Consider the following 14,355-nt stretch of genomic DNA (forward strand, 5'->3'; position numbering starts at 1 on the left):
AAGAATTGTCAATACTTAATAAATTAGGTGTGGAGGAAAAGCAAAGTTAGAGGAATCAAGGAAAATACTAGTTTGGGATCTAAGCAATTTAGTAGAGGATGGTGCCATTCATGATGATGGAGATCACAGGAAGAGCTGAGAGTCTGTGAATGTTCCCTCTAAAGTGTAAGAGGAAAACAGGGGGAAAAAAAAAGAAAGAGAAAGAACAGAAAGAAGAAGAAAGGAGGAAACATAGTTTTAGGCCCCCAATATTATTCTACAAACATCCATTTGCATTAATTTATTCTTCCCAATAGCCCTCTAAAGTAATAGAATGCCCCTATTTTGGGAGAGTTTTCAACTTGGGCCTTCTAATTCCAAGTCCAACACTCTATTATCCTCATTTCTTTCTCCATGGGGGGCGGGAACCCTCTATAGAGGAACAAAGAGAATTTTAAAAGAAAGCTGCATTTTCTTATGATAATTAGGGCTGCTTTTTTGGCTCAGGAAAATATTTTTCTACTCAAGCTTTTTTTCAGGGCAACCTTAACTTCCTTGTTCCTGAAGCTATAGATCAGAGGATTGAGCATAGGCACCACAATGGTGTAGAACACGGTGGACACTTTTCCCTGGTCCATGGACAAGACAGAAGAAGGATGAAGATACATGAATGCCCCTGACCCAAAGAAAACAGAAACGACAATTATATGTGAGCTGCAAGTGCTGAAGGCTTTGGACCTTCCTTCAGTGGAACGGATGTGAAGGATGCTAGTGAGGATAAAAGTGTAAGAGACAATGATAGTGAGGCTGGGCACACCGACATCAAAGCCCACAACAATGAGAACTACCAGCTCATTGACATGAGTGCTTGTGCAGGAAAGCTCCAGGAGGGGGAGGATGTCACACATGTAGTGGTTGATGGTGTTGGCATCACAGAAGGTCAGCCTCAGCATGCATCCTGTGTGGGCCCAGGCACCGATAAATGCCCCCACATATACAATCACAGCCAACAGAGAACAGACCTGAGGGGACATGGTGACTGTATACAGTAGGGGCTTACAAATGGCCACATAGCGATCATAGGCCATTACTGTCAATACATAGCACTCTGCACTGACAAAGAAGCAATAGAAAAAAAGCTGAGTCATGCACGCTGCATAGGAGATGGTGTTTGGTTCAGACACAAAGTTTACCAGCAATTTTGGGGTGATGACGGAAGAATAACAGAGGTCGATAAAGGATAAATTAAAGAGGAAGTAGTACATGGGCGTGTGAAGGTGAGAATTCAGTCCAATTAGAGTGACCAAGCCCATATTTCCTGCCACGGTGACAATGTAGATTCCTAAGAACAGGAAGAACAGGGGCAGCTGGATCTCTGAATATTTGGTTAAACCCACAAGGATAAACTCAGTGACTAAGGAACTGTTTTCCATATCCATGCTCTTCCAGTAGGATCTGAAAGATAGGAGAGTAGAATCATATTGAGGCAGAATCCAGACTTCCTATGCAATCCCATGTCAGGCCATTCTGGAGTCAAGAAGCCAACAGACTCTGCTGAGGTTTAATTTTATAGGAAGTTATTTTACAGGATCTGGCTCTGCTCATATAAGACAAGTATCTGGGAGGCATCAACATAGTTTCAAGTAACACTGGGCGAAATATTTCAAGAGGGGAAGAAGTATAGAAATTTCTCATCTTTTTCCTGGTTAGGTTTGTCATTAGTACTTTCTATTCCTTCATTTATTCCAGTTTGTACTTGTTAATCTTTAATCACCACACTTCGACTACCTGTGCTGGCCACATCCAGACTGGACACTGTGTAGGGTAGAGACCATGAGCACATGTCCATAGCAGGATTGGGGAAACAGACTTACAGAGACTCTTTGGTTTCCCAAGCACACACAGCAAGAAAAGCCATTAAGCCAGGAATGGAAGCTAGGTTTCATTCATAGGAAATTCTCTAAGGACTGGAGGCAATCCTTCTGCAAACCCCATAATCTCAGTACTACCTGTAATGTTGATTTTCTTCCTATGCAGTCCCCTTAATCATCTGTACCCAGACCAGAGCTGGTAAAAGCAGAAAAGTTTATTACTTTCTATTGCTCTGGGTTTTGAAAGACATAAAAACATAAAGGGTTCAATGCTTACTCTTCTTTGCCTAGTGACTTCACAACTGCCTTGTAGTTTCTTCTCCAACACTGCTCTCCAAAAGGAAAGTTCTGCTGCTGTGGGCGGTAATTGTAATTCCAATTGTGTGCAGGTTCAGAGCATTTATAATCTCAGTCTTTGACTTGCTCTGAGACTCATTAAGATAAAGATCGTTATTCTCAATAATGATTTTGCCCAGAGGTGATCATTAAATTATTTTAAAAAATATAAACAGCTGTCCTTGTTTTCAAGATAGTAACAGGGAGCATCATGTACGTGATCTTATTCTGGGTTTGGAGGACTGAGGGTTGTGATACAGGGGCTTCCCCAGGAGAACCGACATAGTTCCCTTTGGGAAAAACAAGTGTATAAAACTGTACGCAGATGAAGATGCTTATACCCTAGTGTCTTTGGAAGCTCAATATTCTACTCAAAGTTGCACATTCTTCCAGGACAAATGAGGTAGAAATCCTTTCTCTCTTCTTTCTCCTAGTGCTTCATTGGCTTTTAGGCACAACAGCTAACACATAGCTAATAATATTTTGAATCCCCATAAAATATTTCACATACATACCTATCTTCCCACACATATATAGTGTTAATAGTATGGCACAGATGGTCATACAATGCACTCTTCGTATCTTTTAGACACATCACTTCTCGTGTGCCTTTTTCTGGCACCCTCTTTCCTGTCTTAGCTCCCCTTCATTCCATCATGCCCCAGTTATTTAAGTTTACAACTTACAATGTCTTCCTTTATTTTCCTAATTGCTGATATAACCAAATAGATTTATAAGGGCTTTACAGCTGACTACAAACTACATATTTCCTGACCTCTTTCTTTTGTCATTTAATAATATTTCATTAAAATATCTCCAAAATTCTATGTTTTGGAATATTATAATGTATCCAACAATACACATCTATGGAAATCCATAACTTTCCTTTCTTTTACCACCAAAAGCAATGGTAAAATAGTCATCATTGTGCATACATCTTGATATACCATTAGTTTTATTTCAATGGGATATATTCCCAAAATGTTCTTTTAATTAATATCAGATGGTTTTCCCAAAAACTACAATAATTCACATTTCTGCAAGCAATGTGTTAAACTATGTCTTCTTCCCCACTTACAGCAATGGACAGATCATCTAAACTGAAAATTAACAAGGAAACAGTGGCTTTGAATGATACACTGGATCAGATGGGATTAACAGATATATTTAGAACATTCCATCCTAAAACACCAAAATACATAGTCTTTTCAGGTGCACAGAGAACATACTCCAGAATAGATCACATGGTGGCCTACAAAACAGGCCTCAATAAATTCAAGAAAATCAAAGTCATATCATGCTTCTTCTGACCACAACGTTATGAAACTAGCAGTCAACCACAAGAAAAAATCTGGAAAAACCACAAATACATGGAGGTTAAAAAACATCCTACTAAACAATGAATGGGTCAACCAGGAGTTAAAAAGGAAATTTAAAAAGTAGAAACAAATGAAAATGAAAACACAATCGTCCAAAACCTCTGGGATTCTGCAAAAGTGGTCCTAAGAGAGAAGTTATAGCAATACAGGCCTACCTCAAGAAGCAAGAAAAAACTCAAGTAACCTAACCTTACGCCTTAAAGGAGCTAGAAAAAGAAAAAATAAAACCTGAAATCAGCTGAAGGAAGGAAATAATAAAGATGAGAGCAGAAATAAATGATATAAAAACTAAAAACAACAATAACAAAACACAAAACAATAGATCAATGAAACTGGGAGTTGGTTCTTTGGGAAAAAAAAAATTGATAAGCCTCTAACCAGATTTATCAAGGAAAAAAAAAGTGTGGGGGGGGGGTACCTGGGTGGCTCAGTGGGTTAAAGCCTCTGCCTTTGGCTCAGGTCATGATCTCAGGGTCCTGGGATTGAGCCCCACATCAGGCTCTCTGCTCAGCCGGAACCCTGCTTTTCCCCTCTCTGCCTGCCTCTGTGCCTACTTGTGATCTCTGTCTGTTAAATAAATAAATAAAAATCTTTTTAAAAAAAGGAATCAAGTAAATAAAATCACAAATGACATAAGAGAAATAATCAACACCACAGAAATACAAAGAATTATATGAGAATATTATGAAAAACTATATGCCAAAAATTGGGCAATTCCTAGAAATATATAAACTACAACACAGAAACAGGTAGAGCTAGAAAATTTGAACAGACCAATAACGAAAAAAGAAATTGAATCTGTAACAAAAAATCTCAGAAAAAAAAAAAAATACAGGGCCAGATGGCTTCACAGGCAAATTCTACCAAGCACTTAAATAAGAATTACTACTTATTCTTCTTTAATTATTCCAAAATATAAAAAAGGAAAGAAAACTTCCAAATTCATTTTATGAGAACAGATTTAACCTGAAACCAAACCCATATAAAGACCCCACTGAAAGAGAGAACTACAAGCCAACATACCTGATGAACATGGATGCAAAAACCCAATAAAATACTAGCAAACCAAATCCAACAACACATTAACTGAAAGTTACCAGAAGGAGGTAGTGGGGGGCTGGATAAGAATCAGGTTTTTCATGGAAATGTTGAATCACTATATTGTACACCTGAAACCAATATTACACTTTAGGGTAACTATCTGAATTTAAATAAAAACTTTCTAAAAAAGTGGGCTGCATTCCCTGTCTTAGTTGTTACACAGTGATCTTATAAAACACAAGACTAAAGACCGTGTATGTGTGTGAGTGTGTGTGTGTAGGAAGGCAGTATAAACAAGTGAGTGATGGAGATCTATAAATTTGGGGTTTAGAAATTAAAGGAATATAGAAATCAAAACCCTTTTTACTCCTGTTTTTTTATCAGTCTTTAACTGTAGTATGCTCTAATCATTACAAATTTGATCCTCAGCAGCAATAGCAACCTGCTTAAGAAAGGGTCAATTAAACAAAATCAGGATGTAATCAGGGAACTTTCTTTAACTAGGAGGACCATTTTCCATTAATCCCTGAAACTCGAAGTGTTTACACTGACTTAGAAACATCTCTGTGCTAGTTCACAGGTCCTAGCAAATCTCATGGCTTACCTATTTAACTAAGATACCATCTATCTCTATCTATCTATCTATCTATCTATCATCTATCTATGTTTTTCTTCTCATTATTTCATTCATTCTATTCAGATAACTCAAGAAAACAAAAAACTGTTAAGGATAACTCTATGTTTTACATGTAAATCACCCTAACTTGATTCCCTTCCTTTGAGAGAAGTCCAAATAGAGCTTGTGTTGCTAACTAAAAGTTATAGATAAGTTGTTTTATTTATTTATTTATTTTTAAAGATTTTTATTCATTTGGGGCACCTGGGTGGCACAGTCGGTTAAGCATCTGCCTTGGGTTCAGGATGGAGGGCTGCAATGGGCTCCCTACTCAGCAAGGGGTCTGCTTCTTCCTCTGCCCCTTCCCCATTCATGCTTGTGTGCTCTCTCTCTCTCTCTGAAATAAATAAAATCTTTAAAAAATTTCTTTTAAAGATTTTATTTTTTCATTTGAGACAAAGGGAGAGCATGAGTGTGGGGAAGGGCAAAGGGAGAGGAAAGAGCAGACTCTCCACTGAGCAGAGAACCTGACTCTAGGCTCAAATGACCTGAGCCTAAGGCAGTCTCTTTGGCTGAGCAGCTCAGAGGCCCCTGAGTCTCCTTCTTAAAACTTTGCCAAATCTAGATTTAATAAGATTTATTTAAACTTTTGTTAATTTTTTTCAAAAATAATCAGGAAAAAATGGAAACTAATTTGAAAGAAAGCTTACCCTCTCTAAAAATGAAACAATTTAACTTGTATTTTCAGACTTCTCAAATGAAAGATTAGTGACCAGGTTTAACACGTATTTGGGGCCACCTGAAATAGTGATAAAATAAAAACAGAGTGGATGGACACACTTCTGCAATGTCTACAGAGGTCCCCAAATAGCACATGTATTATTTACTTATATAGATATACTTCAATATCAATAAGAAAAACAATTTAATCAAAACAGACAGTAGGGGAGCCTGGGTGGGTCACTTGGTTGAACATTTGACTCTGGATTTTGGCTCAGGTCCTGATCTCAGGGTCATGAGCTTGGGTCCTGCCTGGGGCTCCATTTTGGGTTTGAAGTTGGCTTGGAATTCTCTCTATCCCTCTCTCCTTCTGCCCCTGTTCCCCTACCTCTCTTTAAAAAAAAAAAAGAAAAGAAAACGAAAAAGAAAAGGGACAGTAAATAAAGGAAAAGAAAGGAAGAAAACACCAACATAGATCAACCATTTTATATAAATAAAGTGAAAATCAAGCATATTAATATTGGAGTTAGGAGATGTGGTTATAAGCAGTCATGCAAAACATCTACCAACAAACAGGCAAATGTACCAGTCATGCCAACTTTCACAATATCTACTAAAATTGAAAATATTATTAAAGTTATCTTTTTTTAAATTTTTTATTTTTTATAAACATATATTTTTATCCCCAGGGGTACAGGTCTGTGAATCACAAGGTTTACACACTTCACAGCACTCACCAAAGCACATACCCTCCCCAATGTCCATAATCCCACCCCCTTCTCCCAAGAAAATATTATTAAAGTTATCTTACAAAATGTAGACATTATCCCTTGGTTAAGGTCAAGGATTTTTAGAATAAAATATTTTTTGTCTTTCCTCAAAAGAAAAATAATCTGACATCCTATTACAGAAAATACACTGTCATAATTTGATTTGGTTACTCACTGAAAATTTCTTCTGAATTGCCATTGCTTGCTTAATTGCAACTTGAGGGTTTTGTACCTTAAATACGTAAGAAGTAGCATATAGAAGGCTCCAAAAGACAGTACTGAATTAATTGTTCTCATGTCTTCAAGTCCTGGGGAGGTGACTTTATTTTTTTATACCAAATAACTTGAGAAATCCCCATAATATTTCTAGGGCCTTCCAGGAAGAGGAGGAGAATCATAAGAATGGATTTTTATCATACATCATTTTGCTTTCTGGATTCCTTCTTCCTAAACTGAGTTTTAATTACTAATCACTACTTTATCTTTTGAAATATCCTCTATCACTTAGTCCCCCAAATGTGACCAGAGCTTTTCACTTCATTCCTCCAAACACTACCACTGTCTGCACACTGTACATTATAAATTTTATGAAAGCTTTATGGACTGTATTTTTATAGCACTATATAGAGCAGGATTAAAACTGATTTTGAAAAGTGGTTTAAATCCTCATGACCATTCTGCATAGCAAGACCTTATATTTATTGGCCATGTGTCTTGTTGAACCCGGGCCTGATTATATGTTCTGGGCTCCTTTCCCTCCTATGCCTTGCTCTATGAATTACAAGTATGTGCAAACATCCCAAATTAATTTTTTAAAGTATTTATTTATTTAGTATTTTTTATGTTAGTCACCATACAATACATCATTAATTTTTGATGTAGTGTTCCATGATTCTTTGTTTGCATATAACACCCAGTGCTCCATGCAATACATGCCCTCCTTAATACCCATCATCAAGCTCACCCATCCCCCAAACCCCTCCCCTCAGCTTGTTTCTCAGAGTCCATAGTCTCTCTTGGTTCATCTCCCCCTCCGATTTCCCTCCCCTTCGTCTTTTCCCTTCCTTCTCCTAATGTCCTCCATGCTTTTAAATTCCAGTTTGTTAACACAGTAGTATTAGTTTCAGGTATACAATACAGTGATTCAACACTTCTGTACATACATCACTCAGTGCTCATCACAAATGTATTCCTTAACTTCCATCACAGATTCATTTTTTTTTATTTTGAAGAAGTAACATTTCATTTGAGCCAATCATTTCTGAACTGTTCTTGCCCCAAAAGCCTTCCCTTTCCTAGTCGGGGGGAAAAAACATCAAACTGTTTTCCCAAACAAACAAAAAAAACAAATAAAAGTAATACCCACCCCGAGAGAAATTCATGTATCATCCTGGAACAAAGCACAATCAATTTTCAAATTGGAAATGTTTTCTTGTTTTCCATCTTATGGAAACAACATGTAATGGAATAAAGTAGAAACAAAGTGCACTACAAACAGTGGTAGGCTTGAGGTCAGAAGATGAAGAATTTAGTCTAGACTTTTTCCTTCAGAAGACAGAGAATTTCCAATCCATGGAATAAACATATTTTGACAACCTGTTATGTGCAGGGTTGACCATGCAAAGGTAAGAAAACTCTTTGGAAAAGAAGACATGATGCACAGTGTTTATAGATGTAAAGTCATTTCTCCTTGACAGTCCTTATGGAAACTTCCATCTCTGGCATGAAAGGGGACACATTCTTGTTCAGTGAATGCTGGAAGGTTGAGAGTAGGAAGACATTGTCCCCTTCATGCTGCCAAGACAAGGGGCAGAGACAGTACATCATTCAAATGTTCCTTGATCTGATCATTTGTAGACAAGTCTTCTATTTCCAGAAAGAAAAATAGAAGTTCAAATGATAGAGCAAAAAAACCCTGATAATAAATTTTTTCTTAATATTATTACCAAATGAAAAAAGGAAGAGGAAAGTGTGCTAATGGTGAAGAGAGATCTACTCTACAAAAAGCAAAAATAAATTATTGAGAGAAGATTCAAGTTTACTTCAGCATGATAAGAAAGGGATAGGATAAGCAGGATACCAATAAAGTTACTGTAATTAAAAACAGAAGCTCTCTGTCCTGTGACTAACTGGTGACACTGTTTCTGATCAAAACACTCTCCTACTCACAGTTTTTCTCACAGCAAGTTTAACATCTTTGTTTCTCAAGCTGTAAATGAAAGGGTTCATCATGGGAACCACATTGGTATAAAAGACAGAGGAGATTTTCCCCCTACCCATAGACCCAGCAGAAGATGGTTTAAGATACATAAAAGCAAAGGAGCCAAAGAAGAGGAAAACAGCAATTATGTGGGAGCTGCACGTGCTGAAGGCTTTCGACCTGCCCTCAGTGGAGCTAATGCGCAGGATGCTGGACAGGATGAAACCATAAGAGAAAAAGATGGTGACACTGGGCACAATCACATTGATACCTGCCACAATGAAAATCACCAGCTCATTCACATAGGTGCTGGTGCAGGAGAGCTGGAGCAGAGGGAGAATGTCACAAAAATAATGGTTGACGGTGTTTGCATCACAGAATGTCAGTCTCAGCATGCATCCTGTGTGAGCCGTGGCACCTGAAAATGCCATCAAATATGAACCAAGCATAAGGCTGGAACACACTTTGGGGGACATGGCAACATTATATAAGAGTGGGTTACAGATGGCCACATAGCGATCATAGGCCATTGATGTCAGCACATAACATTCAGAAATAGCAAAAAAGCAGAAAAAGTAAAACTGGGTCATGCATCCCCTGTAGGAGATAATATTCTCCTTTGATGTGAAGTTAATCAGCATTTTAGGTGTAAACACAGAAGAATAACAGAGGTCTGTGAAGGACAAATTGAAGAGGAAAAAGTACATGGGGGTGTGCAGGTGTGAATTGAGCCCTATTAGAATTATCAAGCACAAATTTCCCAACATAGTGACCATGTACATGACCAGAAACAGACTGAAGAGGGGGAGCTGGAGATCTGGAAGGTCTGTGAGCCCCTCCAGAATGAATTCAGTCACAAAGGAAGCATTTCCACGAGCCATTCTTCTCTAAGGCAATCTGTGAGCACAGAAAAACAGGGTTACATAAGGAAACAACTCAGCTCTCCTTGCAAGATCTTGTACTAAGGCGAGTGTGTACACTGGAAGTGCCTGAGACTAGCCCAACCTAGACACATAGAATCTGCCTTTACCACTATCATGATCCTGAGGGACACTAATTAATTCTCCCTTTATTAAAGCCTTTATAAACTAAATTTAGCAAAGCGCATCACAAATTTAACCTATTGAGGTAAGTCCATTGAACTTGGTCTCTGGAAACATGACTCCTGCAAAAATCAAGGGAGAAGGGAGAAGCTGGGACCAGAACAGAATCATCCTTCTCACCATTTCTTCATTCACTTGACCCTCTCCTTACCAGGAAAATTAGAGGCAGAATCCTTAGTAACCCCGTGCTGGCCTCAAATGCAGATTTCACTTGAAGGAGTGAGAATTAAAAGTACTCTTTGATACCTAAATGAGGCACCAGGGTCTGGGGGAGGTTAAGTTACTGCCCCATGTCACAGAGTAAAAGCCATAAATCCGGAAGAGTGAGAGTTCCATCCAGAGAGAGGGAACTTACTGATGGAGATACTGCATCCGCTGTGCCCCTAATCTCTGAATATTGTCTTATTTCCCTCAAACACATTCTCTTGCCAGCTTCACCTGAATGTCAATACTGCACAAAATGGGAAAGAAAGTGGCATAGCTCAGACCTCTGAAATTCCATCTCAAAAGCAGGAATGTGTTCTTATAAATGGAATTCAGATACTCACTCAGCCTCCTTAGGTAAGAAAGCCTCAGAGCTCTCTTATCCTTGGTATTTACCCCTCTCCTGGGGTAATTTAACTTTACCCCTGTCCTGGAAAGGCAATTTCAGGCTCAGAGGCTTTGATTCTAATAGGACTCAGCCTGCCTTAAATTCAGATATACCCTTGAAATCCTTCTGATCATACTTTCTGATTATGTCCTCTTGAGAAGCAGAGAAAAATAAAGCCTTTATTATTACCACATTTACTACTTGATTGGACATAGATTTAAAATGCGTTTAAGGATATAACACACTTGGTTATAAACAGGGTAGAAGCTTGCTCAGCCCTTCCCACAGGGAACAGATTTTATGTGTAAACAAATAAAGAGATTGTGTACCCTGGCCCATGACATGTCTTTAGTTCCTCAGGGACTCAATAGTTCACTTATCTTCATTTCACCTTAGGGATTATACATCCCTAGATTCAAAGTAAAGTCCCTTCTTCCCCTTGCCTTTATCTCTGAATGGAAATCTACAGTGTTGTTTCATCCCTTCTCTGTTCACATATCCTCAGTGGGCTTTTTTTCTGCAAGGGTTCTGCCTCTAAGAAATAAGGACTCCTTATTTCTTAGTCTCAAATTTTTTAAAGATTGCAGTAACTCAGTTATTCTCTCTCCTGGAATGTCTCTAAAATAATTTTCAATTCTGTATGTTCCTTCTCACATTTATACTTTTAATCACCTACTGGAAATTTCTACCTGACCCACTTATTAGCATTTTATGCAACACTTCAGTAACTGGAGTTCTCAATTTCTTTTCATCATAGAAAAGAGTAGGGGCAATGGAGGTAGAGGTTATGTGTATGAAGCCCATCTTCCTACTTCCATTCTTACTCCCAATAATACCTTGGGCAAGTTAGTCAACTTCTGTTTCTCTGGTTCATTTTTGTATAATAAGGATGACAAAAATAGTATCTCTTTCATTAGGTTGTTGTGTTAATTAAATCTTTGCTTTATGTTTTTAAAGTTTTTATTTAAATTCCACTTAGTTAAACTACAGTTTACATATAGTTTCAGGTTTACAATATAAGGATTCAACACTTCCATACAACACCTGGTGTTCAACACGCCAGGTGCACTCCTTCATCCCTATCACCTAATACACCCATCCCCCACCCACCTCGCCTCTAGGAACCAACAGTTTGTTCTCTATAGTTAAGAGTCTGTTTCTTGATTTGTCTCCTTCTCTCTCTTTATCTTCCTCTCTCTCTTTAATAATATCATTAGAACAGTGCCTGGCATATAATGATAGTCAATAAATGTCAGTGGTCATTATTTATACCCTTATGAATACATCATAATACTCATCAGACTTTTTTCCCCCTTAATTTCTATGTTCCCCTATAAACTGTAAGTTCTATAAGGACAAACATCTCTTCTATCTTGCTTAGTACTTTTCTCCTGTGGTTAAGATCAGTGAGAGCATAGAGAAGAAATTCAATAAATATTTCTGAAAATCATGTTGTTATTTGGATGCAAATCTTCAGAAACATTCCACATTTCTCACCTTCCAAGAAACAATGCCTATGACCATAGTGACTTCTATCCTTGTCCCTCAGCCACCACACAGGCTCTTTGAGTTTAACTGAACTGTACTGCTAAACTGTAGTACCTCTTACTATTCTAGCATTTTCCCACATAGTCCCTCTTATTCAGCCATGTGCACTGCTGCTAGAATAATCTTTGAAAGCAAAACTCTGTCCCTCCTTAGTTTAAGAACTTTCAGTGGTTTTCCATTACATATTCGACAATCAGTATTTTGTAATAAAAGTGTAAGTCTCAAAATTATGTTTAATTCTTGGATAAAATTAAAGAAAAAATTGAGTCAGAGTTCTACTTAGTAGGAAGACTTGAAAGAACTATTTTGATTAAGTATTTTGCACACATTAAGTGTTATACAAACTTCTGGCATTTCCAGAAATAAAATAAAAAAATATTGGAGAATGTTTATATTTCTAAGACCATAGGGTATAGTAAACAAAGATCATAGTCCAGGGAAACCAAAGATAATAGTTAAAATTTAAGTTTAAATCTGCACAAACTTACTATCTCCTCATGATAAATTACAGTTTCTCTCCTCAATGTTTTCCGAAAGGGAATAAGAATTTCACAACGATGGTCATTTATATAAATAACATATTTTTTATTTAATATCCTGGGAAGGTAACCTTCTACCTATGTTACTAGTTAGAAAGTTTCTAGCTTCGAGTTACAGAATGCTCAATTAAAAACCCATTTTAAACAAGAGCTTGTTTCTCTCACCTAGCTTAAAACTTGATCATTCTAGATTTGGTTCAGCAACTAATCATTCTCATCAAGAATTCGGTCTCTTCCATTTCCCCATGCTCATTTGTTGGCCTTCCTTCTCAGGCTTGGTATCTCATGGTCATGGAACAGTCACCATAGCTCCAAGAATGACATCTAAACACCAATATATCCAAAGAAGAAAGCGAGGAACAAGGCAAAAGAATTCTTTCACATTATCTCCTTGTAGTATGAAGTAAATCATCTCCAGATGCCAATAGATTACGTCCTTAATGGCTTTGCAGTCATATGGCTATGCCACATGGCCAACACAGCTGCAAGGAAAACTGACAAAAATGAGAATCTCCCATTTTCAGCCTCTATCAAAGAAAAGGAAGTTTCTGTCATTAGACTATTTGGAGGAGTAATACCTATTGGATAGAGCATCAACACAATCTGCCACCTACAAAGAGTTTGTAAAAGGTATTTAGAACAGGGATTGTGTTTGTTTGTTTGTTTTTTAAGATTTTATTTATTTATTTATTTATTTATTTGACAGATAGAAATCACAAGTAGGCAGAGAGGCAGGCAGAGAGAGAGGAAGAAGCAGGCTCCCTGCTGAGCAGAGAGGCTGATGCAGGGCTCGATCCCAGGACCCCGGGACCATGACGAGAGCCGAAGGCAGAGGCCTTAAGCCACTGAGCCACCCAGGGGCCAGGATTGTGTTTTTCAGTTTAAATATAGAATATAATTGTTATTTTTTAAAGTAAATTCACTGTTTTAAGCTTTAAATCAACCCAATTGCCTCAAGATAGTCAAATCATGTTATAAATTATTTGTGTGTAGTTGTGTTTGTGTGCAGATAAATAAACTCATATAAGTATATATTTACACATACACTACTTATATGTATGTGGTGAAGAGAGGAGGAACATCGTTTTGTAACATGCAAGGGTCCTATTAGTAAAAAAGAATCAGACACTGAATGTTTCAAACTGCATAAAAAAAGAGTGCCTCCAAGCAGAAAACAACAACTCATGCTACCGTGTGTGTGTGTGTGTTTGTAACTTCTTTTTCACGGTAACTCCTAAAAGAGAGATGGAACAGATTGCCAAGCACTAAGTATCTGATGGATCATCATTAGGATTATACCTTTTGAAATTTTAATTTTAGGTTTCCTTGAAGTGTCTTCTTAGTTTTCTATCCCTTATTTAGAATCTTCCCAATATATTGTATAATCTTTGAAACTGCTAGACTAACCAAATTAGGTAAGAGAAGGGAAATTTCATTATGCAGAATTTTGGAAAGGGATCTAAGATAAACAGAAAATTATTAATTATATAAATTGAGGTTTAAATTCTTGCTAAGAAATTCTGTAAAACAGTCCCCTAGGTGGCTCAGTCAGTTAAGCATCTGTCTTTGGCTCAGGGTCCTGGGATTGAGTCCTGCATCAGGTTCCTTGCTCAGTGAGGGGCTTGCTTTGCCCTCTGCCTGCCACCCCACTGCTTGTGCTC

General features: G+C 37.6%; 2 protein-coding genes across 2 annotated transcripts; both read right to left on the reverse strand.

Annotated features, from left to right (window-relative positions):
- Positions 1-482: 482 nt before the first annotated feature.
- On the reverse strand, positions 483-1,418 carry LOC116599291 (olfactory receptor 145-like). The gene has a single exon (XM_032359088.1). It carries the CDS (start codon positions 1,416-1,418, stop codon positions 483-485), a length of 936 nt encoding a protein of 311 aa, XP_032214979.1.
- A 7,442-nt stretch (positions 1,419-8,860) lies between these two features.
- On the reverse strand, positions 8,861-9,793 carry LOC116599285 (olfactory receptor 8B3-like). Its single transcript, XM_032359082.1, has one exon. The coding sequence runs from the start codon at positions 9,791-9,793 to the stop codon at positions 8,861-8,863; it is 933 nt and encodes a 310-aa protein (XP_032214973.1).
- Positions 9,794-14,355: the final 4,562 nt, after the last annotated feature.

This window comes from Mustela erminea, chromosome 9, assembly GCF_009829155.1.
Source record: "Mustela erminea isolate mMusErm1 chromosome 9, mMusErm1.Pri, whole genome shotgun sequence".
NCBI classification, from domain to species: Eukaryota; Metazoa; Chordata; class Mammalia; order Carnivora; family Mustelidae; genus Mustela; species Mustela erminea.